At 44.4% G+C, this 27,696-nt stretch overlaps 1 protein-coding gene across 1 annotated transcript; it reads right to left on the reverse strand.

Moving 5' to 3' along the window:
* Positions 1 to 11,875: 11,875 nt before the first annotated feature.
* PHYHIP (phytanoyl-CoA 2-hydroxylase interacting protein) lies at positions 11,876 to 26,677 on the reverse strand. The gene is made up of 5 exons (XM_077262147.1): positions 26,394 to 26,677; positions 17,344 to 17,518; positions 17,080 to 17,254; positions 16,114 to 16,231; positions 11,876 to 13,396 (listed from the first exon to the last, which is right to left on the reverse strand). The coding sequence occupies exons 2-5, from the start codon at positions 17,509 to 17,511 to the stop codon at positions 12,871 to 12,873; spliced, it is 987 nt and encodes a 328-aa protein (XP_077118262.1). The 5' UTR covers positions 17,512 to 17,518; positions 26,394 to 26,677; the 3' UTR covers positions 11,876 to 12,870.
* Positions 26,678 to 27,696: the final 1,019 nt, after the last annotated feature.

A 27,696-nucleotide genomic window follows, 5' to 3' on the forward strand; every position in this document is an offset into this window, starting at 1 on the left:
GTATGGATATATACGGCTGCAATCAAAATTACTCCAACCCCCACTGCAAAGTTGGTTTATTAGCAAAATGTACAAACTTTCTGCTTTCTGCAATAAACCAATCACACAAGAGCCATGTAAATAACACAACTAATAAGTGTTTTTTCCAAATTCAACACAAAATGCCTTTGCCTTTTAGTAAAAGTTATTTACCCCTTTATAAAGGTCTCGATTACTTAGTAGAGCACCCCTGGCTGTTACGACCTGATGAAAATTTGATGTATAGCCAGACAGCAGCTTCTTGCAGCGTTCCGGAGTTATCTTGGCCTGTTTCTTATGGACAGGTGCCTCCAGGTTACTGATATACTTGGGTTTCCTGACGCATCTGCCTCTTTCACGTCCCACCAAAGATTTTCTATAGGGTTCAAGTCGGGTGATTTTGATGGTCACTCCACAATCATCAAGGACTTCTTCAGAGACCAAGCCTTGGTGGACTTGGAGGTATGTTAAAAAGTACAATGATGTCCAACTTTAGTTTCTTCACAGAGGGAGGGTGTTATCGCCTAGCATCTTCAAGCCACCATCATGCTTCACTGTAGGCATCACCCAGCCACCCCCATGTTTCACTGTAGAGGTCACTGAGCCACTGCCATGCTTCATTGTAAATATCAGCCAACCACTGCCATGCTTCATTATAAATATCACCCAGCTACTGCCATGCTTCACTGTAGGCATCACAAAGCCACCCCCATGCTTGACTGTAGGCATCACCCAGCCACTGCCATGCTTGACTGTAGGCATCACCCAGCCACTGCCATGCTTGACTGTAGGCATCACCCAGCCACTGACATGCTCCACTGTAGGAATTATCCAGCCACTGGCATTCTTCATTCTATGCAGAGTGTTCTTTAAAGCGTATTCTTGCCTTTTTTTTTTTTCATCCAGACATTGCACTGGCCCAAAGGCAAAAAAAAAAACACTTCCCGCTATATTTTATAGCTCCACAGACCAGAATTACTAAACATCTCTGGCTTATTTATATGGTTTTGACAATATTGAAGTCAACTGCTTTTTCTGGTCTTAGGTGATAAGAGGTGTAATTCTTGGAGTTAGGACACGGAGGCCTTCAGAGTTTAGTGTGTCTTACTGTACAAACTGAAATCTGTGCCTGCTGCCCTCAAATCTTACAGCAGGTCTTCTGCAGTCACTCGAGGGTATTTGACCACCTGCCTTATCAGGAATCTGGTGGCAGTTTCATCTTTCTGCTGCATTCAGGTAGTGTAGCCGGTGTTCCTATAACTTTTGGTCTATGAGCTCTACTTCGATCTGTATGCCTAGAAACACAGTGCGCGTTTATCTAATTGTATCCTTGTTTGGGCAAGGCAATAATCACTTTTCTTAAATGTTTAGACAATTCTCTTGACATCCCAAATATATTACTGAACTAGAGGCCCCTGCCAATAAGGAATGGGCTAAGGACTCCACAGGGACGAGGCCAGAAGCTGCTGTCTGGCTATACATCACATTTGCAGCAGGTCATAACAGCCAGAGGTGCTCTACAAGTACTAAAGATGTTTGTCATGAGGAGTAACTAATTCTGTGACTGCAGTAATCGGTGAAAGTTGCGTTTTGTGACAGGTCTGTGGCCCTGGGCACCCATGTATAAGGGAAAGGTCTTTAAGGGGTTGTTTGAATAAAGTTTGTGTTCGTGATGCCACCTGTGGTATTCGGTCAGGGATGACCGACGCTGCTTAAAGGGGTCCTCTGGGGTGATGCTGTGGCAGCAAAGATGGTATGACTACCCACAGGTAAAGCTGGGTCCCCAGGGCTCCCGGTGTGTAGATAAAGATGGTAGATGGTGTAGCAAGGAACGGGGGACACAAGTTGCAGTCTCTTTACCTGGTTTACTGATTAATTCAGGCAGCCACAGTCCAGGATACCGGATCATAGGTGGTGATATGGTCTGACCGGCTTGGACGCGAATCTGAAATCCCCTTTACCAGGTGGGGTTGGAAGCCTTCCCTCTAGCGCTGTGGTGTAGTCCCTTGCTGCCTTAGGCCTCTCACAAGGTCCTCACGTTTTCTCTCTGTCCTCTTTTTGGTAGGACACTACCCGTACGACAGGTAGCTCGAGCCCTTTTACAGGATCTCTATCACGACCCGGGCTCTATCTGCTACTGTGTCCTCAGGTGTCAATGGTGGACAGGTGACTTGCAATCTGCTGTCCCTTCGGTTTCTGCTGTGAGACGTGTAGTACTGCACAAGCTCAGTCTTCCGGCTACTGGTATCTGCGCTCAGCATGGAGGAAGCCCAGTCACAGCTTCTCTCTCCAGCTCGTCTCTCTCCAGCTCTTCTCTCTCCTGCACTTCACTTCCCTTCCCGCTCTCTACAAGCTGTTCTACTTTCCTTTCTCTCTCTTTCCAGGAGCTGCAGTACCTCATGTGGCTGCATGGCACCTTTCTCCTTCTCAGACTCTCGGCCTCAGTCTGCTCCAGTCTGCTGTCTGGCATTCACTTACTCCTCTCACTCTGACTACTTTGCCTCCAGACCAGAATATATATATAATCACCCACAATCTGGATCAGAGCTCCCCCTTCTGGCCTGGAATAAGAACATGTTGCATGTTTGTGAATACCTGATAAGAGATCCTTCCTCGCTTCCAAGCATGACATTACTCACCCCGTGAAGAAAGCAATGCTACTGTAACAACCAGGAACCTCGGATGTTACATAACAAAAATACAACTATGGTGGCACAGCCCAATAGTGGATGTATGAGAACCTCAGCAGATGGCTGCGCTGTTACAAAAAAATCTCTATACAAAGACCAGCACTGATATTGCCGCCATATGGTGACATATAGTGGCAGATACCAGTCCTGCAGAACATACAGTATATGAGATTACAGTACAGTTATAGATGGTGACTTACAGCTGATGTTGTTTCTGGTGGAGTCATTTACATTTTCATCTGGCCCAGACCAACATGACAATTTCTCCAGCTAGGACTTTTCTGCAGGGAATACAACAAAGACACTTTTCACTTCTCACATTTCCAGCACCGTCGCCAATGGGACTAATCCCAACCTGCACAAACTGCTCATCCTGCTGATACCCCAATACTGAGCCGCTGCTTCCATGTGTCCCTATTACTGCACCTACTGTGTGGTTCTGTGTGCCCTCTAACCTTCCTCCTACTGATGCCCTGGATTCCCCTTTCATTGCACTCGTAAAGTATGATGTCAACAAAAGTGTCCGACAAACACTGTAAGATACCCCCACAGTGAATTCCGCCACAGTACCCTCCACATGCACAGCATGATCCCTCAATGTGAACACCCGCCCCCACACACACACACGCACACACACACACAGGCCTCCATGCAGTATAATCGGCCTACATACAATATAATGGCCCCACACCTCTCCACATTGTATAATGGACCCCACACAGTATAATGGTCCCCACACAAAACCTCACACGGTATAATTGCTTGCATACAGTTTAAAGGCTCCCACATAAGCCTCTAAATACTATACTAACCCCCACATAGTCCTCCATACAATATAATGCACCCCATAACCCTCACAGTATAACGCACCCCATAGTTCATATAGTATCATGCACCCTATTGTCTATACAGTATAATGCTCCCCATAGCCTATACGGTATAATGTTCCCCATGGCACATACGATGTAATGCATCCCATAGCTTACACGGTATAATGCATCCTATAGCTTATACAGTATAATGCTCCCCATAACACATACGGTATAATGCACCCACATACAGTATAATGTACCCCAATTGTCTATATAGTATAATGCACCCCCAAAGCCCATACAGTATAATGCACTCCATAATCCATATAGTATAATGCACAGCCATAGCCCATACAGTATAATGCACTCCATAGTCCATATAGTAAAATGCACCCACATACAGTATAATGTACTCCCATTTTCTATACAGTATAATGCACCCCCAAAGCCCATACAGGATAATGCACTCCATAATCCATATAGTATAATGCACAGCCATAGCCCATACAGTATAATGTACTCCATAGTCCATATAGTATAATGCACCCACATACAGTATAATGTACTCCCATTTTCTATACAGTATGATGCACCCCCAAAGCCCATACAGGATAATGCACTCCATAATCCATATAGTATAATGCACAGCAATAGCCCATACAGTATAATGCACTCCATAGTCCATATAGTATAATGCACCCACATACAGTATAATGTACTCCCATTTTCTATACAGTATAATGCATCCCCAAAGCCCATATAGTATAATACACACCATAGTCTATACAGTATAATCCACTCCATAGTCCATATACAGTGGAGGATATAAGTATTTGATCCCTTTCTGATTTTGTAAGTTTGCCCACTGACAAAGACATGAACAGTCTATAATTTTAAGGGTAGGTTCATTTTATTGTTGAGAGCTAGAATATCAAACCTAAAATCCAGAAACTCTCACACTGTATAAATTATATAAATTTATTTCATTGTTTTTTGAGAAATAATTATTTGATCCTTCTGGCAAACAAGACTTAATACTTTGGTGGCAAAACCCTTGTTGGCAAGCACAGCAGTCAGATGTTTTTTGTAGTTGATGATGAGTAGTGGTGAGCAAATATACTCGTTACTCGAGATTTCCCGAGTGCGCTCGGGTGTCCTCCGTGTATTTTTTTAGTGCTCGGAGATTTAGTTTTTATTGCTGCAGCTGAATGTTTTACATCTGTTAGCCAGCATAAGTACATGTGGGGATTCCCTAGCAACCAGGCAACCCCCACATGTACTTATGCTGGCTAACAGATGTAAATCATTCAGCTGCGGCAATAAAAATTAAACCTCCGAGCACTAAAAAATACTCTGAGGACCCCCGAGCGTGCTCGAGAAATCTCGAGTAACGAGTATATTCGCTCATCACTAGTGATGAGGTTTGCGCACATGTCAGGAGGAATTTTGGTTCGCTCCTCTTTGCAGATCATCTCAAAATCATTAAGATTTTGAGGCTGTCACTTGGCAACTCGGAGCTTCAACTCCCTCCATAAGTTTTCTATAGGATTAAGGTCTGGAGACTGCCTAAGTTTTCTATGGGATTAAGGTCTGGAGACTGGCTAGGCAACTCCATGACCTAAATGTGCTTCTTTTTGAGCCACTCCTTTGTTGCCTTGGCTGTATGTTTTGGGTCATTGTCTTGCTGGAAGACCCAGCCACGACCCAATTTTAACCCCTTAATCCCATATGACGCACTATCTTGTCGAGGTGACCTGGGACTTAATTCTCAGTGACGGGATAGTACATCATATGACTATCGCAGCTGACATCCGCCACTATCTGCCAGGAGCGGTCACACACCGCCCCGGGCACATTAACATGTCAATGTCATTATCAAACATGATCTCAGTGTTCCGGCGGCATAGGGAAGCATCGCGCAGGGAGGGGGCTTCCTGCGTGCTTCCCTGAGACCCTCGGAGCAACGTGATGTGATTGTGTTGCTCCGAGGGTCTCCTACCTTCTCCACGGGGCTTCATCCGGGTCCTGCAGGGAGGTGGCTTACCAGCGCCTGCTCAGAGCAAGCGCTGGTAAGCCTGCAGCTCTGCATGTCAGATCGCTGATCTGACACAGTGCCGTGCTGAGTGTCAGATCAGCGATCTGACCCTATAACATGATGCTCCCCCTGGGGCAATGTTGTAAAGTAAAAAAAAAAAAAAAATCCTAAATAAAAAAAAAAATATTGTTCCCAAAAATACATTTCTTTATCTAAATAATAAAAAAACATAAAAGTACACATATTTAGTATCGCCGTGTCCGTAACGACCCCACCTATAAAACTGTCCCGCTAGTTAACCCCTTCAGTGAACGCGGTAAAAAGAGGCAAAAAACAACGCTTTATCATACCGCCGACCAAAAAGACAGATATAAATAACCATGGTACCGCTGAAAATGTCATCTTGTCCCACAAAAAACAAGCCGCTATACAGCATAATCAGCGAAAAAATAAAGTTATAGTCCTCAGAATAAAGCGATGCAAAAATATTTTTTTTATATAAAATAGTTTTCATCGTATAAAAGCGCCAAAACATAAAAATGATTATAAATGAGGTATCGCTGTAATCGTTCTGACCGGAACAATAAAACTGCTTTGTCAATTTTACCAAACGTGGAATGGTATAAACGCCCCCCCCAAACCAAATAAAAAATAAAAAAATCATGAATAGCTGCTTTTTGGTCATTCTGCCTCACAAAAATCGAAATAAAAAGCGATCAAAAAATGTCACGTGCCCGAAAATGTTACCAATAAAAACGTCAACTCGTCACGCAAAAAACAAGACCTCACATGACTCTGTGGACCAAAGTATGGAAAAATTATAGCTCTCAAAATGTGGAGACGCAAAAACTATTTTTTGCAATAAAAAGCATCTTTTAGTCTGTGACGGCTGCCAATCATAAAAATCCGCTAAAAAAAAAGCTATAAAAGTAAATCAAACCCCCCTTCATCACCCCCTTAATTAGGGGAAAAATAATAAAATTAAAAAAAGTATTTATTTCCATTTTCCCGTTAGGGTTAGGGCTAGGGTTGCATTGAAAAGTCAAACGGTGCTCCTTCCCTTCCGAGCTCTGCCATGCACCCAAACAGTGGTTTACCCCCACATATGGGGTATCCGCGTACTTAGGACAAATTGCACAACAACTTTTGGGGGTCCAATTTCTTCTCTTACCCTTGGGAAAATGAAAAATTGGGGTCGGAAAGATTATTTTTGTGAATAAATATGATTTTTTTATTCTTACGGCTCTGCATTATAAACTTCTGTGAAGCACTTGGTGGGTCAAAGTGCTCACCACACATCTACATAAGTTCCTTAGGGGGTTTACTTTCCAAAATGGTGTCACTTGTGGGGGGTTTCAATGTTTAAGCACATCAGGGGCTCTCCAAACGCAACATGGCGTCCCATCTCAATTCCAGTCAATTTTGCATTGAAAAGTCAAATAGCGCTCCTTCCCTTCCAAGCTCTGCCATGCACCCAAACAGTGGTTTACCCCCACATATGGGGTATCAGCGTACTCAGGACAAATTGTGCAACAACGTTTGGGGTCCATTGTCTCCTTCTACCCTTGGTAAAATAAATCAAAATGGAGCTGAAGTAAATTTTGTGTGGAAAAAAAGGTTAAATGTTCATTTTTATTTAAACATTCCAAAAATTCCTGTGAAACACCTGAAGGGTTAGTAAGCTTCTTGAATGTGGTTTTGAGCACCTTGAGGGGTTCAGTTTGTAGAATGGTGTCATACTTGGGTATTTTCTATCATATAGACCCCTCAAAATGACTTCAAATGAGATGTGGTCCCTAAAAAAAAAAATGGTGTTGTAAAAATGAGAAATTGCTGGTCAACTTTTAACCCTTATAACTCCCTAATAAAAAAAAAAATGTTGGTTCCAAAATTGTGCTGATGTAAAGTAGACATGTGGGAAATGTTACTACTTAAGTATTTTGTGTGATATATCTCTGTGATTTAAGGGCATAAAAATTCAAAGTTGGAAAATTGTGAAATTTTCAAAATTTTGCGCCAAAGTTCCATTTTTTTCACAAATAAACGCATGTCTTATCGGTGAAATTTTACCACTGTCATGAAGAACAATATGTCTTGAGAAAACAGTGTCAGAATCATCAGGATCCGTTGAAGCGTTCCAGAGTTATAACCTCATAAAGGGACAGTGGTCAGAATTGTAAAAATTGGCCCGGTCATTAACGTGCAAACAACCCTTGGGGCTTAAGGGGTTAATGTCCAGGCGGAGAGAAGTAGGTTGTCACTCAGAATTTTACAGGACGTGGCTCCATCCATTCTCCCATCTATTCGGTGATGTTGTCCTGTGCCCTTACCAGATAAACACCCCCAAAACATAATGTTTCCACCTCCATGCTTGACAGTGGGGACGGTGTTCTTTGGGTCACAGGCAGCATTTCTCTTTCTCCAAACACTGGCATTAACTCAACTCGCAAATAACTCAATTTTTGTCTCATCTGACCACAGCACCTTCTCCCAATCACTCACAGAATCATCCAGGAGTTCATTGGCAAACTTCAGATGGGCCTGCACATGTGCCTTCTCGAGCAGGAGGACCTTGAAGGCACTGCAGGATTTTAATCCTTTACGATGTAATTCGTTACCAATGGTTTTCTTGGTGACTGTGGTCCCAGCTGCCTTGAGATCATTAACAAATTCCCCCCTCCCCCGTGTAGTTTTAGGCTGATCTCTCACCTTCCTCATGATAAAGGATACCCCACGAGGTGAGATTTTGCATGGTGCCCCAGATCGATGTCGATTGACCGTCATTTTGTATTTCTTCCATTTTCTTACTATTGCACCAACAGTTGTCTCCTCACCCAGCGTCATATGATTTTGTAGCCCATTCCAGCTTTGTGCAGGTCTATGATCTTGTCCCTGACATCCTTACAAAGCTCTTTGGTCCTGCCCATGTTGTAGAGGTTAGAGTCTGACTGATTGAGTCTGTAAACAGTAATCTTTTATAAAGGTGACTATGTAAGACAGCTGTCTTTAATGCAGGTAACAAGTTGATTAGGAGCGTCTAATTGGTCTGTAGGAGCCAGAACTCTTAATGGTTGGTAGGGGATCAAATACTTATTTCTCACTGCACTGTGATTTTTTTGGGATTTTATTTTTGATATTCTAACTCTGTGTTAAAATTAACCTACCCTTAAAATTACAGACTGGTTCATGTCTTTGTCAGTGAGCAAACTTACAACATAAGCAAGGGATCAAATACTTAGTTCCCCCACTGTAGCATAATGCACCACACAGCCATTACTGAGATATAGGGCAGTTGGTGCTTTTAAAATTCTATGGAGGAGGAGCGAGAGAGACCGACACACATTCTAAGGCAAGTTCTCCTGAACTGACTTCTCCATAGAACTTTATGGAATGATGGCACCAACATCGCTGTAAACGGTGCAGCTGTGGGAGAGAGCGCTGGTTGCTATGGACAAGTTTTTTTGTTTTTTTTTACTTTTTGGTAAGTGAAATACATTAGGTGGAAGATTGATGAAAACGCATTGTTGTTTATAGCAACCAATCACAGAGCAGCTTTTATTGTACCACAGCAGTTTAAAAGATGAAAGCTCTGTTCTGATTGGTTGCTATAGGCAACAAAACCAGGCTTTTATAAATGAGGCCTAAATGTGTGACGGTTACAGTAAAGACTGTTCAGATGTATTACAACTGGGCAATATTTCTTTTCAAGAGGTTGTCTGATGCCCCATTATCGGACAGACCTCATGTAACAAGGGTTTGGAACCTGCTCTGTTAGCCAGAATGTGTGGCCACTATGTAGTATTCAATTTGCCTCAAATGCTTGGCTGGCTCTGGCTTATGGGCGCTGGACCAGGCTGTTAGGGCGCAGTCAGACGGCCATATAAATCGGAGCAAGAGAGAACGCAGCGCACGGACTGGTAGGCAGATCTCCCTGGGTTCTCTAAGCTACTGTAATGCCCTGCACATAGGGTAAGCGACATAGCGAATCAGAAGAACTATACTACATTTCTAATTGGAGGCATACTGCTTTAACTTTACTACAGACTTTTTTTGTGTGTATGCACAAAGTGACTGGTAGCCATGGCCAAACAAAGCCACTAGTGGGGTATTCTCAGGGTACGTGGGTTCTCACATTTGGTACTTCACGTAAGGGATATTGACATCAAGCTTGCAGCCTCGTTAGCGGGGGACCGTGATACTTCTACATTCACTGCTCCTCCTACACGACTCGTTTAGCGCATGGCAGAAGACTCCTGGAATGCTACCGTGTCCTCCACACAATGGAGATAGGATTCTAGCTTCAAATGCACAGAAATATAGTATTGTCATGTTTGACTCCAAGTAGATTGTATATAATCTATATATTATATGGAAAAATGCATTTATTTTATATTTTGGTTGTAGCATGGTGCCCCTTCAAGGAAGTACACTGATGACAGGGGGCCCCATAATGTACATAAGAATGGAAGCCAGCACCTTCCCCCTCGCTGTTCCCCCTCGCATAGCTGACAATGCGGCCCACGACTGGACCAGCCCATCTGGCATTTGCCAGATGGCCAGTCCGGCCCTGCCCCCAATGATCCAGAGATCAGTGCTCCACAGTTCTGTCTTAAATGGAATGGAGATGTTCAGCCTCTGTTCCATTCAATTTCCATGGGGCTGCTGGAAATGGCTGAGGATAGCCCTCCGCTTTCTCTGACAGACCATGAATGGAGAGGAGGTTGAGCACACGTACCTCCACTCCATGTTGTAGAGCCCTGATCTCAAGGTTCCAGAGCCACGATCTAAGTATCACTTGGGTTTTACCAGTTAGACGCCCTACAGTGAGCAACTTCTCTCCTATTCCATCGATAGCTCGTGACTTAGGGAATAACCTGTTAAGCAACAAGTATTAATTTTCTCTGCAGTGCCTCCACAGGTAAAATGAAGCATTGCAAGGTGCACATAAAAATCAATTTACTATGTAATGCACAGATACTTCAGAGTGAATGTCCCTCTTTATAGCTGCTGTCCAATTAGGCTCAATAAGTATATAAATCCAAACCAAATAGAACACTATTGGCACATGAATGCCAAAAAGATACATAACACAGTGTTTGTATCTTCGACTACCTCCTTCAAGAGGACACTCCTAAGGGCTCTTTTCCATTTGCGAGAAACACGTCCGTGTCTCGCATGTGAAAACCAAGTTCTGGCGCCGTCACTCCAGAGCGGAGCATGCGGCCGCATAGCAACACATGGAGCTGCACGCTCCGCTCTAAAGTGCCGGCGCCAGAACTTGGTTTTTACATGCGAGACACTGATGTGTTTCTCGCAAACGGAAAAGAGCCCTAAGCGTAATAATACCCAGAGAAAAAAGGAGTACTATGTCCAAAAATATAAAAAAAAAATATACAAATTTTATTGAATAATCATATAGTAAAACATCAAATGAATATAAAAAACATGTAAATGCAGAGGGATCAGATACAAATCGGCCACAGGTATCCCAGCATAAATGTCACAGAACAATAAAGGCCCTAGTGCTAATATTAACATGGGAAGCATTCAAAGTGTGCCAAACAGTAAATCTAGTTAATCAGATCCATGTTTTCGGCTCAGTAGCAGACTCATAATACATATCAAAACTTAGATGTGCTTACCCATCATATATTGCAGAGGTGGACCCGTGTCCCACCGCCACCGACGCGCGTTTCGCTGCTCTTTTTCAAGGACCGCACCTTGAAATGCTTCCCATGTTAACATAAGCACTAGGCCCTTTATTGCTCTGTGACATTTATGCTGGGATACCTGTGGCCGATTTATATCTGTTCCCTCTGCATTTACATGTGTTTTATATTTATTTGATGTGTTACTATATGATTATTCAATAAAATTTGTAGATTTTTTTTAGATTTTTGGATATAGTACTCCTTTTTTCTCTGGGTATTATTAGGCTCAATAAGTGCATACAATTAAGTTGTGTTTTCAGGTTTTCTTTTTTGGTTTTTGCACAGGAAACTCTTCAAAGAATTGACATAATGCTTTTTTTTAAACCATGTGTAGAAGGAAAAAAAGAGGCATATGGGCTAAATTGATGATTTTAACCTTAAGCAAAAGGAATCCTTCATGCAAGTGGAATTGAAGCGTGTTTATTTTATTTATTTATTTTTATGTGGAATTTGGCACAAAATCCATGTGAAATTAAATGGTGTGAAGCAATTGTATCTGACCTCCATTAACCAATTCTAAACTTTTTTTTTTTTAATATGGAAATGAAAATTTAATTAGGGAAAAAAAAATATTTAATGCGCTGAATATAAAAAAAAAGACAACTCCCATCTTTTTCCATCACAAAGTTTTAATAGAAATACAGAACTTTTGTCCTTAAATCAAACAATACATTTTATGAATATAGTTGAGTATAGGCAACATTATAGCCGAAGTTGCGCACACACATAAGAATATGCACATTCATGGAATACATGGAAAAAAAAAGTACATGACCAGAAAAGTATGACCACTATAACTCGTGTAGGTGATTGTATGTAAATACATTTATAGATGAGAATTATCAATATCGCGTTAACATGGGGACATGAATGGCTGTGCTGGACGTCTACACATGGCAATCAATACATGGCTCTAAATAGGGGGTCGTTTATGTGATTTGTGTATCAAGGAGATTAATATAAAAAAAAAATCATTTTGCGCCATGAGTGTTAACAGGTTGAGAGTGATATTGCAATCCAGCCCCATTAACTGCAATAGGGCTGAGCTGCACAACCTGTGAATAGGAGTAGCGCTGGTTTAGGAACAGAACGGCCATATTTTATATTTTTAATCCCTTTAACTATTATACAGTTTCTTCCCTGAGGCACGAGCCTAATGAATGACAACAATGCGCCTCCCATAGCAAATTGTGCCCGACGTTCCTTCATTTCCCGCTACAATCCGTGCCCTGCTCTCCTACAGAACCTGAATGCCCAACCCCAATTGTTTCCAGTGAGCATTACTTATTAAGACTTTTTGGAAACGTGAGGCCCATGATTTTTACCGCCATGTCTCATTGTACCAAAATAATGAATACCCCTATGCCATCCATAACTTTCCAAGAACCTTGGTTTTCTCCTCTGTAGAAGCATCTAGTTTCATCTTCTAGCTCGTTTCTCCTAGAAGTAGTTGGAGATGCTACGCTACTCGGTTCCCACAATTTTAGGACTAGTATTTCTGTGGGGACTGGTTTTGGAAATGCACTAATTACACTTTCAACACCATAAGCCGCACAAACAAATCCCTTTAACTTGACGAACACTAAACTACTACGCTTGGCTCCCTAGCGCCCACCAAAGATATTGCACACCTTACAGCTGGGATCTTTCTTGGCGTCGGCCGTAGAAAGACTCATCAGCTGATGCCCTTTGATCTCGGACAGTTGCCCCATGCCCATCGGCACTGGTTCCGTGTAGACTATCTCCAGCAGAAGATCTTGTGCGTGCCAGTAAGTTCCCTGCTCACCCCGGGTCAGGAAAGGGTTGTTCTGTGGGTCCAGCAATGGCAGACGGGCACTGCAGAAGGCATCGCCTTGAGACCCTCGAGGAGCCAGTACTAGGACCACATAGTGGTAGGCACTGTACATGCAGTAGAAGTCGGCAAAGTACAGGTGCGTGTTTTCGTTGAAGAGATACCCGGCTGGAATCGTCACCCTCCATCTCCCATAGGGCGAGTCATGCGGGGGCAGACCTGTGTTGAATTCTGTGTTGCAACTGAAAAAGATACCATGGAGTGTGCCGCTGATCGGTGATCCATGACTTCCGCTCTGGTCTTTCAGGGCTGGAAGCATAAGGCCTCCCCACTTGTCCCTGTCCAAATTACACAAAAAGGGGTAAAAGATAGTCATCAAAATATGTACGGTAATGTCCAAAAATGATTCTACTCCTCTAACTAGTAATGGGTAATATAAACCTCACCCTTTGCTAAAATGAGAAAAAAAATAATCTAAATATACAGCATTTATTAGGAGGAGGAGGCGACAAAATTGCCAAATATAATGCAAGCTGCCAATAGAATTAGTGCTGCACTCAAATTTTCATTTTTGGACTTGTGTTTTTTGAGTTTTCTCATTTATACAGTGTGTGTTTTGACCTGGCAACAATTCTGCAGGTCAGGACGATTACAATCATACCAGACTCGTATACACTGAAATTTCAACACCAAGAAGGAATGTTAGCGTGAGGAGACTTATAAGCCATGCATGTTCCTCTGAGAAATTAGATATGGGCTCTCCACAAGGAGAAACGTTACCCTTAGACCTCAGTCCACAGCCTCTCACCTAACCAAATCAGATCTCTTACTTTGCACTGATGAAGGGCAAACCCCCCGAAACACTGTCTGCAAATTGAGATTCTGATTTGGCTTTTATGCTAAGTCATACTGCAAGGCTCGATAAACCGTCAATATTGACTTTTAGGAACGTTGCTTCCATTAGGTGGCGCTAGAGTTCTAGTCCTCTTCCTCTCTGAAGAGACAATTTGCATATGCAACTCCAAGAAGAAAAAATTCTTGGAGTTATGGAATTCACAGGAAGGATAGGCATGTCACTGATCTGCAAAATGGAAACATTTAAAAAATGTCTGGATTCATTCAGTATAGAGTATGAGCGCTATGTGCAGAAATCCCCGCTCTTAAACGTCTTGTGAGGCTATTAATGGTTGTGTGAGGAATGTTCTGCCACACTGAATGCACTTGGGCACAAATCATCAAGATCTGCTGCTGGCAGCTCCTGCGTAATTGCCGAACAATGACATCCCAGATCTGCGTGATAGGAAACGAGTCTAGAGACTAGGCCATGGTAGCATGTTAAAGCTATGTGAACAGAGGTTATTTTTTAGGAGTTGTTTGAAGTGGAATCTCACCCAAAATCCTTCTCCAAAATGATTTCAAGAATTCTTGGAAAAACTCTGTTTCACTTCATTTCAATGGAAAATCCACTTTTTTTTTTTTATTTTAGCTTTTTTTTTTATTTTAGCTTTTTTTTTCTGAAGAGAAGTTTGAAAAATGCCTGGTGGGGAAAAAAAAGTCTCAAATTCATTTACTTTGCACCTCTTCTTTTTTTTTTTTTTTTCCCCCTAATTTTGTGACTTTTTTGCACTTAGTTCATTCATTATTCTATTTGCGCCTTTTCAAATTCAATTTTATATGTGCTTGCCTGTTTTTGTTATCTGCTTTCCGGGCAAAACAGCTCCTGGAACACGTTGAAGATATGGCCTGCAGCGTCTCCACACTTGTCTCCCATCGAGCACATCTGGGACGTCATTGGTCGGCAATTACAAAGTAGTTGCCAGCAGCGTATTTTGATGATTTGCCTAAGTGCATTCAGAACATTCCTCAGACAACCATAAATAACCTCATTGATAGCAGCCGAGGCTGTAAGTGTGGTGATTTCTGCACATGGTGCTCATACTCAATAAATTGAGATGATGAAAATATGGCAATATTTTCAAAACATTTGCAGGGCAGTATTATGTCTATACATCCTGTGATTTTTTCCATAATTCCACAAGTTTTCCTTCTTGGTGTAATTTTATTGTTGAAGAGTGTAGTTTTTCTTTACTATTTTAGTTCTTAATTTTTTTTATTAAAATCAAGAACTAGTGTAGCTGTTTTCTGAGATCTGTAACTTTTTTTTTTCTTTCGATTGATGCAGTTGTAAAAACTTTTTGAATGGCAATTGTTTTATTGGTATTATTTTTGCCTGCATATGTTTTGATTAAAAAAAACAACATAGTTTCAGTAGTTCAAATTTTTTACACCTTTTTATCGTACAGGCTTATTAATTTTATATTTTGGAAGGTCTGACTATAAGTGCGGCAAAATCAAATATGCTTTTTTCTTCTTTTCAGATTGGGAAAAGAGGGGTGATTTTAGTTTTTACATTTTATTTCAATATCTTTTAAACCTTCTTTTTTGTTGTTGCTTTTAGTCCACATAGGGAACATTAAACTTCCTAGGGTAAAAAATAATGATCTCCTTTCATCACTAATCTGAAGCAGCATCACAGCCTCATTCCTGCACAGCCTCATTCCTGCACAGCCTCATTCCTGCACAGCCTCATTCCTGCACAGCCTCATTCCTGCACAGCCTCATTCCTGCACAGCCTCATTCCTGCACAGCTTCATTCCTGCACAGCATTCCCCTCTTACAGACCATAACAGACTTCTCCTTTGTTGTGGACGCATGTAGAGGAGTGTGTGATTCCCCTCTTTTCTGCAGTGTCTGCTGCAGGCTCCTTTTTCCGAATATTGAAGCAAATCCTGTGTGATTCATGTCTTTTCCCTGCCTTGTGTGCTTTGCAGTCTTTCCTCACTTTGATACAATGTAGCATCTATTATCTGCCCTCCCTGAAGACTTGGATACTTTGCCTCCTTTCCACACTGTGATCAGTGTTCAGATTCTTACGCCATCCTCTCCGACTCCACTGGTACTTATTACACGGGGAGAGAATGAGAGCTGTCACAAGCAGCAGGGCAGCCAGCTACGTGAAGGAGCTGCACAGGCTCTACAACAAGGTCAGACATACCTGACATGCTGGAAATATTCTGCTGTCTGGTTCCGATAGAAGACCTGTAATGACAACATCCGTCCCGCGATCCCTTCAGCTTTCTCTTGTAATTGTTTCACCTGCTCCATGGCGTAATCTGTAATGAAGACAGGAAGGTCATGTAGATCAGATAATGCTTTGTGCGATTCTTCTTCATAAGTCTGCTGTAAAAAGGGATGTAAACAAAAAAAACAAACAAAAAAAAAACTTATCTTCCCTGTCTGTTTTTTTTTTTTTTTTTTTCCTCTGACCCATAGACTTGCATTACTGGTTCTGATCCGACACTTGGGTGAAAATCACGCATAATTTTGTGCGGAACATACATTCCATGAAAGATGAGAGATGGGAGAATGGTCCTATTCACTATCATAGGTGCGAGTGCTAAAACATGATACTACCGTACACAAAAACTGAAAGTCTGAATAAGCCCTTACTGCCAGATTTCCCCAGAAAGCAGCCAATCAGTGGTGGAGGTGGGGTTACCCAGAGCTCATGAATATGGAGAAATAGCTGGCAGCAGGTTTATTAGCCCTCTAGTGATAAAATCACTGTTTTATCAGCAGGAGATTATCAAAACTTCAGCCCAGTAAATGACACATCACTGGAATAAAGGGCTCTGTCTCTACATTATGCTGCTCTAAGATTAGGTAGCAAAAACCTGGTGACAGATTCTCTTTAATCAGTCCTAAATGGGTTTAAAGGGTTGTTCCCAAAAATATTAAGTCATCCCCCTATCCAAGAGATGGAGGATAAGTTGCTGATTGCTGGGACCCGCAGGAATCCCTACATTGGGGTTCTGAATCCCTGAGAAAGGGGCCTATCAGTCCGGCCCAGAATGGAGCAGAAGTGCACATGCCCCCACTGTAGTCAGTCTGTGTGAACTAGCAGAGCGCTGCGCTCCGCAGTCCAATGGACCATGTTTCCACCAGATGATTAATTCCTCACCTCCTGTACAGAAGCGGAGCGTCTCGCTCCAGCCGGACACGGTGTATTCCCCGTCACTGCGCTTCATCGCCGTCTGTACAGCCAGGGTATACTCTGTCCGGGGGCTCAGGAACCAGTGACCTCGCACCGTCATGGGCAGCACCACAGCTTTTGCCACCAGTTTTGTCGGCACATCCTTTGCGGAGGGCGATAGGACAGGTTTAGTGATTCACAGTAAGACATGTCTGATCGTGGACTTGGAATATGGGCTACGGCGCGGCTTACCCGGTGCTTGAACTTGTTCTCCTTCTGCCCTCCTGTCTTATTGAGGTCTATGAAGTAGTGGGTGACCCGCCTGGCATCGTGCGGTGGCATCACCCAGGACACGCGGAACGAGTCGCAGCTTATGTCACTGATCTGAATCCCATGAGGCGCAGTGAGAGGGGGATCCATGACTGACCTATACGGGAGGAGGTAGAAGTTTTAGGAAAGGGGTTTTTACATGGGTGACCATCACAGACTTAACTTAGAAGCTCTTGACCCTCAATGATGATGTGTGTTTTTTTAACGATCATTTAAAGGGGTGGCTGTGCCAAGAACAAAAGTAGATTTTAATCAACAGATCTTGGAATACAAATGAACTCCACAATTGGATGTGTTTAAAAAAAATGTTCCTGTCACGAGATAATCATATAAATGTGTCCCCATGTAATATTTGTGTTCGACCATGCAGGAAAAGGGCAACTATACCACAGCTCCTGGGCAGGGGAGGAAGAAAAAAAGCTACCCAGACATTACAGCACGGGATCACAGCTGATTCTTTCTTTGAGGTAAAATATTGTAATGAAATGTTTTACTCACAAAAAGAATCAGCTGTGATCCCCTGCTGTAATGTCTGTACACTTTCGTTTGTTCCCCCCTCCTTGCCCAGGAGCTGTGGTATATCCGACCTGTTCCTGCATGGTCAGACACAGCCATTACACATGGGCACATTTATGAGATTATCTCAGCACAGGAACATTTTATTTAAACACATCCAATTGTGGAGCTTATTATTATTCCAAGATCTATTGATTAAAACATACTTTTGTTCATGGCATAACCCCTTTAAAGGGGCGTTCCTAAATGCTTACTTTCCAATTGGAGGCAAATGGACACATCTACAGATACCGACTGAGACTTTAAAAATCATTAGAGTAGGCCATCAATATATGATCATTGGGGGCCGGACAGACCCATGATCAGCTGACTCTGTTGGATCCATTGTGATTCAGTGAGCCCCAGCTACCTTTCAATGTTTACCAGGCACAGCGCCATGCCTTTAGTAGTGGCTGGGTGTGGTATTGCAGTAGATTTTTGCTCAAGCCCCGTTCAAGTGAATGGGGCTGAGCTTCAGCATTGGGCACCGCCATTACACTTTATTCTTCTGATTTCCACCAGACTGGTAACAATGACCTAGTAGGAAAAATATGGACACCTAAGATGCCTTTTGTGGCTCCTTAACCTTCAAGATCCCTGACTTAGCTGAGCATAAAATCTTCAGCAACCAAAGATCCTCTCCATGTCGTAAGCAAGGACAGGGCGGCCAAGGAGAAGCCCTCCGATATAAGGCCCCAAGGAGACAACTTCTCAGGTCCTTTAGTGTTGTCTAAAAGAGGGTGGAATATGGGGAGGAACAGACGGGGATAAATGTGACTACAGATCTTGTGTCCATGTCTGCTGGATGCCTTTATAGAGGGATAGTCCCTGTTTCTTTTAAGAGGGTTGTCCAGGATTAGAAAAACATGGCTGCTTTCTTTATATATAAAAAAGCGCCTCTCGTGTTTGTGTGGTATTGCAGATCAGTCCCATTTATTTATTTCAGGGGAGCTAATCTTGCACTGCTAAACATATCCCAATCAGCCGAAAAACTCTGACCACAAAACAAAGGAAAAAAAGGGGAGTGCCTAAAAAAAAAAAGACTTACAAAAAGGCACAAATTGAATCATGAATTGGGTGCAAACAACAAAAAAAGGTGCAAAACACGCAAAGTATACACAAAAAGTGCAAATTCCATGATGAATCCGGGCTGTAATGTCCGTTATTACACTTATGTACAGTGGATGCGGAAAGTAATCAGACCCCTTTACATTTTTCACTCTTTGTTTCATTGCAGCCATTTGGTAAATTCAAAAAAGTTCATTTTTTTCTCATTAATGTACACTCTGTGCCCCATCTCGACTGAAAAAAAACAGAACTATAGTAATTTTTGCAAACTTATTAAAAAAGAAAAACTGAAATATAACATGGTCATAAGCAGAGGCGTAGCTAGGGTTCTGGTTCAGGGGAGCGAAAATTCTGAGTGGGCCCCTAACCAGGTAACCTTGATTACAACTGGGCGCCCTAATAGTGGAGGAGAACCTCAGCAGATAACCGCGCTGTTACTGAAGATAATCTACTATATAATCGTCTAATTCTGTCTGTTTGTCTGTAACGGAAATCCCGCATCGCTGACTGGTCGTGCCAGACACCCAAGACCAATCAGCGACAGGCGCAGTCCGGACGCGAATTGGCGCGGGATTTAAACCACGCTTCGCTGATTGGTCACATCCCTATACTGAGCCTCTCCTGCCGTATGTGTCCCTATTACTGCCCCTGATACCCCAATACTGAGCCACTGCTGCCATATGTGTCCCTATTACTGCACCTGATACCCCAATACTGAGCCGCTGCTGCCGTATGTGTCCCTATTACTGCCCCTGATACCCCAATACTGAGCCACTGCTGCCATATGTGTCCCTATTACTGCACCTGATACCCCAATACTGAGCCTCTGCTGCCGTATGTGTCCCTATTACTGCACCTGATACCCCAATACTGAGCCGCTGCTGCCATATGTGTCCCTATTACTGCACCTGATACCCCAATACTGAGCCGCTGCTGCTGTATGTGTCCTTATTACTGCCCCTGATACCTCAATACTGAGCCGCTGCTGCCGTATGTGTCCCTATTACTGCACCTGATACCCCAATACTGAGCCGCTGCTGCCGTATGTGTCCCTATTACTGCACCTGATACCCCAATACTGAGCCGCTGCTGCCGTATGTGTCCCTATTACTGCACCTGATACCCCAATACTGAGAAGCTGCTGCCGTATGTGTCCCTATTACTGCACCTGATACCCCAATACTGAGCCGCTGCTGCCGTATGTCCCTATTACTGCACCTGATACCCCAATACTGAGCCGCTGCTGCCGTATGTGTCCCTATTACTGCACCTGATACCCCAATACTGAGCCGCTGCTGCCGTATGTGACCCTATTACTGCACCTGATACCCCAATACTGAGCCGCTGCTGCCATATGTGTCCCTATTACTGCACCTGATACCCCAATACTGAGCCGCTGCTGCTGTATGTGTCCTTATTACTGCCCCTGATACCCCAATACTGAGCCGCTGCTGCCGTATGTGTCCCTATTACTGCCCCTGATACCCCAATACTGAGCCGCTGCTGCCGTATGTGTCCCTATTACTGCACCTGATACCCCAATACTGAGCCTCTGCTGCTGTATGTGTCCCTATTACTGCTCCTGATACCCCAATACTGAGCCGCTGCTGCCGTATGTGTCCCTATTACTGCCCCTGATACCTCAATACTGAGCCGCTGCTGCCGTATGTGTCCCTATTACTGCACCTGATATCCCAATACTGAGCCGCTGCTGCCGTATGTGTCCCTATTACTGCACCTGATACCCCAATACTGAGCCTCTGCTGCTGTATGTGTCCCTATTACTGCTCCTGATACCCCAATACTGAGCCGCTGCTGCCGTATGTGTCCCTATTACTGCCCCTGATACCCCAATACTGAGCCACTGCTGCCGTATGTGTCCCTATTACTGCACCTGATACCCCAATACTGAGCTGCTTCTGCCGTATGTGTCCCTATTACTGCCCCTGATACCCAAATACTGAGCCACTGCTGCCGTATGTGTCCCTATTACTGTACCTGATACCCCAATACTGAGCCGCTGCTGCCGTATGTGTCCCTATTACTGCCCCTGATACCCAAATACTGAGCCACTGCTGCCATATGTGTCCCTATTACTGCCCCTGATACCCCAATACTGAGCCGCTGCTGCCGTATGTGTCCCTATTACTGCACCTGATACCCCAATACTGAGCCGCTGCTGCCGTATGTGTCCTATTATTCCACCTGATACCCCAATACTGAGCCGCTGCTGCCGTATGTGTCCCTATTGCTGCACCTGATACCCCAATACTGAGCCGCTGCTGCCCTATGTGTCCCTATTACTGCACCTTCTGTGTGATTCTCTGTGCCCTCTAAATTCTAAAGCACCCCTCTATAATATAGTAATGCCAGGTGCAAGTGCCCTAGAAAACGGAGCCCACATTTTGCCCCCTAGAAAGTAATATTGCCATGTGTGCCCCTTTGACAGTCACAGTAACCTGAGTTCTCCTATAACAATAAGTGCCCATTTTACATTTAATAATGTCCCGAGGCTCCCCCCTGTACAGCTCACTTATACACAGTATGATGCTCTCGTATACACCGTATAATGCCCCCTCACTGTATAGTACCCCCCACACAGTAAACTGACCCCTTAGTAGCCTCCAAACTGTTTGATGGCTCCAGCACTGTATGATGGCCCCTATACTGTAATCTCCACACTGTACGATGGCCTCCATATAGTATAATGCATCAGATAGTCCTCAAAATAGTATAATGCACTCCCCATAGGCAGACTCTATACCACAAGGCAGCACCCATAGGTAGACTCTGTAGTATGACAGCACCCCATAGGCAGACCCTGTAGTGTAAGGTAGCACCCCATGGGCAGACCCTGTAGTATAAGGCAGCACCCCATAGGCAGACCCTGTAGTATAAGGTAGCACCCCATAGGCAGACCCTGTAGTATAAGGTAGCACCCCATAGGCAGACCCTGTAGTATAAGGTAGCACCCCATAGGCAGACCCTGTAGTATAAGGCAGAACCCCATAGGCAGACCCTGTAGTATAAGGCAGCACCCCATAGGCAGACCCTGTAGTATAAGACATTACCCCTATAGGCAGACCCTATAAATATAAGACAGTACCCCCATAGGCAGATCCTGTAGTATAAGACAGTACCCCTATAGGCAGACCCTGTAAGTATAAGACAGTACCCCCATAGGCAGACCCTGTAGTATAAGGCAGCACCCCATAGGCAGACCCTGTAGTATAAGGCATCACCCCATAGGCAGACCCTATAGTATAAGGCAGCACCCCCATAGGCAGACTCTGTAGTATGACAGTACCCCATAGGCAGATCCTGTAGTATAACAGTACCCCTATAGGCAGACCCTGTAAGTATAAGACAGTACCCCCATAGGCAGACCCTGTAGTATAAGGCAGCACCCCATAGGCAGACCCTGTAGTATAAGGCATCACCCCATAGGCAGACCCTATAGTATAAGGCAGCACCCCCATAGGCAGACTCTGTAGTATAAGACAGTACCCCATAGGCAGATCCTGTAGTATAAGACAGTACCCCTATAGGCAGACCCTGTAAGTATAAGACAGTACCCCTATAGGCAGACCCTGTAGTATAAGACAGTACCCCCATACGCAGACCATGTAGTATAAGACAGTACCCCCATAGGCAGACCCTGTAGTATAAGGCAGCCCCCATAAAAAACAATAAATACCTCTCTTCATCCTTGTTCTAGTGGTGCTCCGAGCTCCCGCTCATTTTCTGACAGCGGGCGCCGGGTGGTGACGTCACTGCGCCCACGGTCAGTGTCGGCGACGTCAGACACTGACAGGGGGGTGATGGGCTACATGCCGATACAGCTGACCTTGCGGTGATGGGTGGGGGGGCCCACTGCTGGCACCGGGGCCCCCCGCCTGCTCAGGGGCCCATAGCAGCCGGGCGGCAGAGCAGGGAGACCGATTCTTCCTGCTCTGCCGCAGAATGTAACTGTATCGTAGCTCTGGGTGGGCCCCCTCTGGACTCCGGGCCCGTGCACTCGCACCCTCTGCCCCCCCCCGGTAGCTACGCTACTGGTCATAAGTATTCAGACCCTTTGCTCAGTATTGAGTAGAAGCACCTTTTGAGCTAGTACAGCCATGAGTCTTCTTGGAAATAATGCAACAAGTTTTTCACACCTGGATTTGGGGATCCTCTGCCATTCTTCCTTGCAGATCCTCTCCAGTTCTGTCAGGTTGGATGGTGAACGTTCGAGGACAGCCATTTTCAGGTCTCTCCAGAGATGTTCAACTGGGTTTAGGTCAGGGCTCTGGCTGGGCCAGTCAAGAATGGTCACAGAGTTGTTCTGAAGCCACTCCTTTATTTTGTGCTTAGGGTCATTGTCTTGATGAAAGGTGAACCTTCGGCCAAGTCTGGGGTCCAGAGCACTCTTGAAGAGGTTTTCATTCAGGATATCTCTGTACTTGGCCGCATTCATGTTTCCTTCAATGACAACCAGTTGTCCTGTCCTTGCAGCTGAAAAACACCCCCATAGCATGATGCTGACACCACCATGTTTTACTGTTGGAATTGTATTGGGCAGGTGATGAGCAGTGCATGGTTCTCTCCACACATACCACTTACCAGGTACGGACTGGGGCTGACATTTAGTCCTGGCATTTGAAATCACACAGGCCCATGTTGTCCCCTTCCCCATGAACCTGATGGGATATATTACTAATGTGACCCTGGATGGAGGAAAGGAAGATTTTCTACAAGACCAATAGTTCTAATTATTCCTGTGGCCTGCTGGGGTAAATGACTTAGTTAGTGACTTTGTGCTCCGTCACAACTCTTAATAGTATGAGTGTCTTGAGAACACTGATTCTGTTAACACAGCAGACAAGGCCCTGCCGCTTACAATTATCACCAAAAAGGTCTATCTTCATCTCATCAGACCAGAGAATCTTATTTCTCATAGTCTGGGAGTCCTTCATGTGTTTTTCAACAAACTCTATGCGGGCTTTCATATGTCTTGCACTGAGGAGAGGCTTCCATCGGGTCACTCTGCCATAAAGTCCTGACTGGTGGAGGACTGCAGTGATAGTTGACTTTGTGGAACTTTCTCCCATCTCCCTACTGTATCTCTGGAGCTCGGCCACAGTGATCTTGGGGTTCTTTTTTACCTCTCTCACCCAAGGCTCTTCTCCCACGATTGCTCAGATTGGCAGGACGGCCAGGTCTTTGGAAGACTTCTGGTGGTCCCAAACTTCTTCCATTTGAAGGGAATCTGTCTACTGTTTCATATATAAGCTGCAGCCACCGCCATCAGGGGCTTATCTACAGCATTATGTGATGCTGTAGATAAGCCCCCCCAATGTAACCTGAAAGGTAAGAAAAACAAGTTATATTATACTCACCTGGGGGGGGGGGCGGTCCGATAGGCGTCGTGGTCCGGGTCCGGCGCCTCCCATCTTCATGCAATGATGTCCTCTTCCTTGCTTCCTGTCGCTGCTCTTGCGAAAGCATACTTTATCTGCCCTGTTGAGGGCAACGCAAAGTACTGCAGTGCGCAGGCGCTGGGCTTCTCGGACCTTTCCTGGCACCTGTGCACTGCAGTACTTTGCGCTGCCCTCAACAGGGCAGAGAATTATGCCTGCGCAGGAGCCACGACAGGAAGCAAGGAAGAGGACGTCATCGCATGAGGATGGGAGGCGCCGGACCCGGACCGCGACGCCCATCGGACCCGGACCACCTCTGGGTGAGTACAATCTAAATTTTTTTTCTTATCTTTCAGGTTACATCGGGGGGGGGGGGGGGCTTATCTACAGCATTACAGAATGCTGTAGATAAGCCGTTGATGGCGGTGGCTGCAGCTTATATATGAAAAAGTAGGTGACAGATTCCCTTTAAGGATTATGGAGGCCACTGTGCTCTTAGGAATCTTGAGTACTGCAGAAATTCTGTTGTAACCTTGGCCAGATCTGTGCCTTCTCACAATTCTGCCTCTGAGCTCCTTGGCCAGTTCCTTTGACCTCATGATTCTCATTTGGTCTGACATGCACTGTGAGCTGTGAGGTCTTATACAGACAGGTGTGCGCCTTTCCAAATCAAGTCCTATCAGTTTAATTAAACACAGCTGGACTCCAATGAAGGAGTAGAACCATCTCAAGGAGGATCACAAGGAAATGGACAGCATGTGACCTAAAGAGTGTCCGAGCAAGGGTCTGAATACTTATGACCATGTGATATTTGTTTTGCTTTTTTAATAAATTTGCAAAAATTTCTACATTTCTGTCTTTTTTTTCAGTAAAGATGGGGTGCAGAGTGTACATTAATGAGATAAAAATTAACTTTTTTGAATTTACCAATAAGCTGCAATGAAACAAAGAGTGAAAAATTTAAAGGGGCCTGAATACTTTCCGTACCCACTGGAAATGGACACAGGGTCAAAATAAAACATAACAGACATTTGGGATATTACTGCCCCTGTTCTTGACGTCTGGTTACAACAGCCGCACGACCTGTAGGAGGGTGCTTTACATTAATCGTTCTATCTCTGCTTACAAGCCTCCCACAAGGGAAAATCTTCACAGCTGGCCTAGATTTTACCTTGCAACCCCCCTACTTTTCAAGCTTATGTCCCCCCCCAAAAAATGGGATACAGATGCATTGTGGGCGCACCTGCATCTCATCCATCCATAGTGCCCACAATGTAAATGATTGCAAATTCCTTAGGGTGAAATTGATCAAATCCTCCCTCTCCCGACTATTATCCCAGAGTGCAAGATTATATCCCCGGGGACCTGTTCAACTTAACCCCGAGATGCCTCAGAACCTGGGAATGAGCTCACTGAGCAGTGCGTCACAGGCTGTGCAGAAAAATCACATGCTGTGCAGAGCATCGCACATGCTGCAGAGCATCATTATCTTACGTAACGCCTGCAGAGCATTGCACAGCTTCCCTCCCCGAGTCAGATGTTAAAGATACAGAATAGTCATGGGAAATTCTAAATGCACCCGTGTCGCAGAGCATTGCACGTATGTTAGGTAGGATGCAGAGCATTGCACATACGTTGGGTAAGATGCAGAGCATTGCAACGCCAATCCTCAGTGTCATGACGGAGCAGATTGCAGACAAGCATCCAATTAATAGTAAGTGCTGCGTCTAGGATGTACAGGACAATACATGGTATGCAAAGAATCGGCAGACCCCTCATAGGGCAAGTCACACCCCCCTGCAGAGCTTTGTACAAGTACAAAAAGTTCAGGTGCAAGGTGCGGTGATCAGGGAACGATGGGCACTGGCGCCCTCCCCATAGGGCATTGTGCAAGGTGGCATCTATGGAATTACCGTAGACGGGAATAAAGATTTGGCAGATGTGACCTACCTGGGAAATGTGCAGGTATCTCGCTGAGGAATGAGAGTGCGAAGGAATGAGAGGAAGGAAAAAGGGGCGAGGGAGAGCGAGAGCAGGAAAATAGTGAGTAGGAGGGTAACAGCAAATACAGAGAGAGAGAACGAGGGAGGTGAGAGATGGAGAGGGGAGGCGAGACCAAGAGACGGAATCAATGAGATGCATCGAATAATAAGAAAAGTGCGAGAGTTCTAAAATCCACGGGTCTTGCCCAAAAGCCGAGAGCGCCAACCGAGTACCGACCTGGCACCACGGCCACCAAGGGGTTACACAGCCTTGTTGTGACGCAAGTCGCACATGGCAGGAGCCTATTATTAAGAGGGGGTGAGCCATCCGGCAGGTTGTGGGTTAAGAGGACTGTCAGTGTGGACCCACCATCACATGCTGACGAGCGTCACTGGCATTGCGCCCACCCGAAAGGGAATAATTAATCTCATTAATGCTGCCAGTAATGAGAGGCCAATTCTTATCTAGCAGTGGAAATCATTGCGAATTACCAGATGGACGACCTAAAATCAGAACCCGATGGTTGAAGGTGGTGACCCCCGAGCTCACGTTCTTTGCTTAAATAAAACTTCCATCTTTTTTTTTTTATTCCAAAAAAACTAATGCTTTGAGAAAATTCCTTTAATCTGGCATCTGATAATCCAGGAAACTGAATTCTGAGATAAAATAAGCAGAATGTGGTGGATTTAAGAAGAACGATAACAAAAAAAGGGGAGCGGCAAGAATAAAATAAGTGCCCCCCCAAAAAATTGCAAAAACCCCCACTATGCTACAACATAGCATAGTGTCTGGGCAGAAACTGAACAGAGCTCACCAACTAATACAGATATAGGATAATGTGAAGAGTGCCTTGTAGTCCGTCCAGTAGAAAATATGTAGTGAAACAGCAGGTATTCCTGTAAAATGTCACGATTCAGATGACAAGGTACTTAAACCGATAAAACGGAATATAGCGTAGATCCATTAGACCCGATAAGCAGTGAAAAGGTACCGTATTTATTTTACTCACAAAAGTCATTAAAACTCTGCTTAAAAAAAAATGCATGGAGCAGTTCATCTTGTGTAGCCCGACCCAGGGTTTCGCCCTACAAATGATGGCTTCTTCCGGGGCTTGAGCCTGCCTAAACTTCATACAGTAAGCATAAAATGGGTCCTACAGTGAATCAGCAGTTAGCACTGTTACTTTTTGGAGCTGGGGTCCTATCAAGGACAATATGTGCAAGGAGTTTGTGTAGGTTTCCTCCCACACTCCAAGACATATTGATAGAGA

The sequence above is a fragment of the Ranitomeya variabilis genome, chromosome 5 (genome assembly GCF_051348905.1).
Source record: "Ranitomeya variabilis isolate aRanVar5 chromosome 5, aRanVar5.hap1, whole genome shotgun sequence".
In the NCBI taxonomy this organism is placed as follows: domain Eukaryota; kingdom Metazoa; phylum Chordata; class Amphibia; order Anura; family Dendrobatidae; genus Ranitomeya; species Ranitomeya variabilis.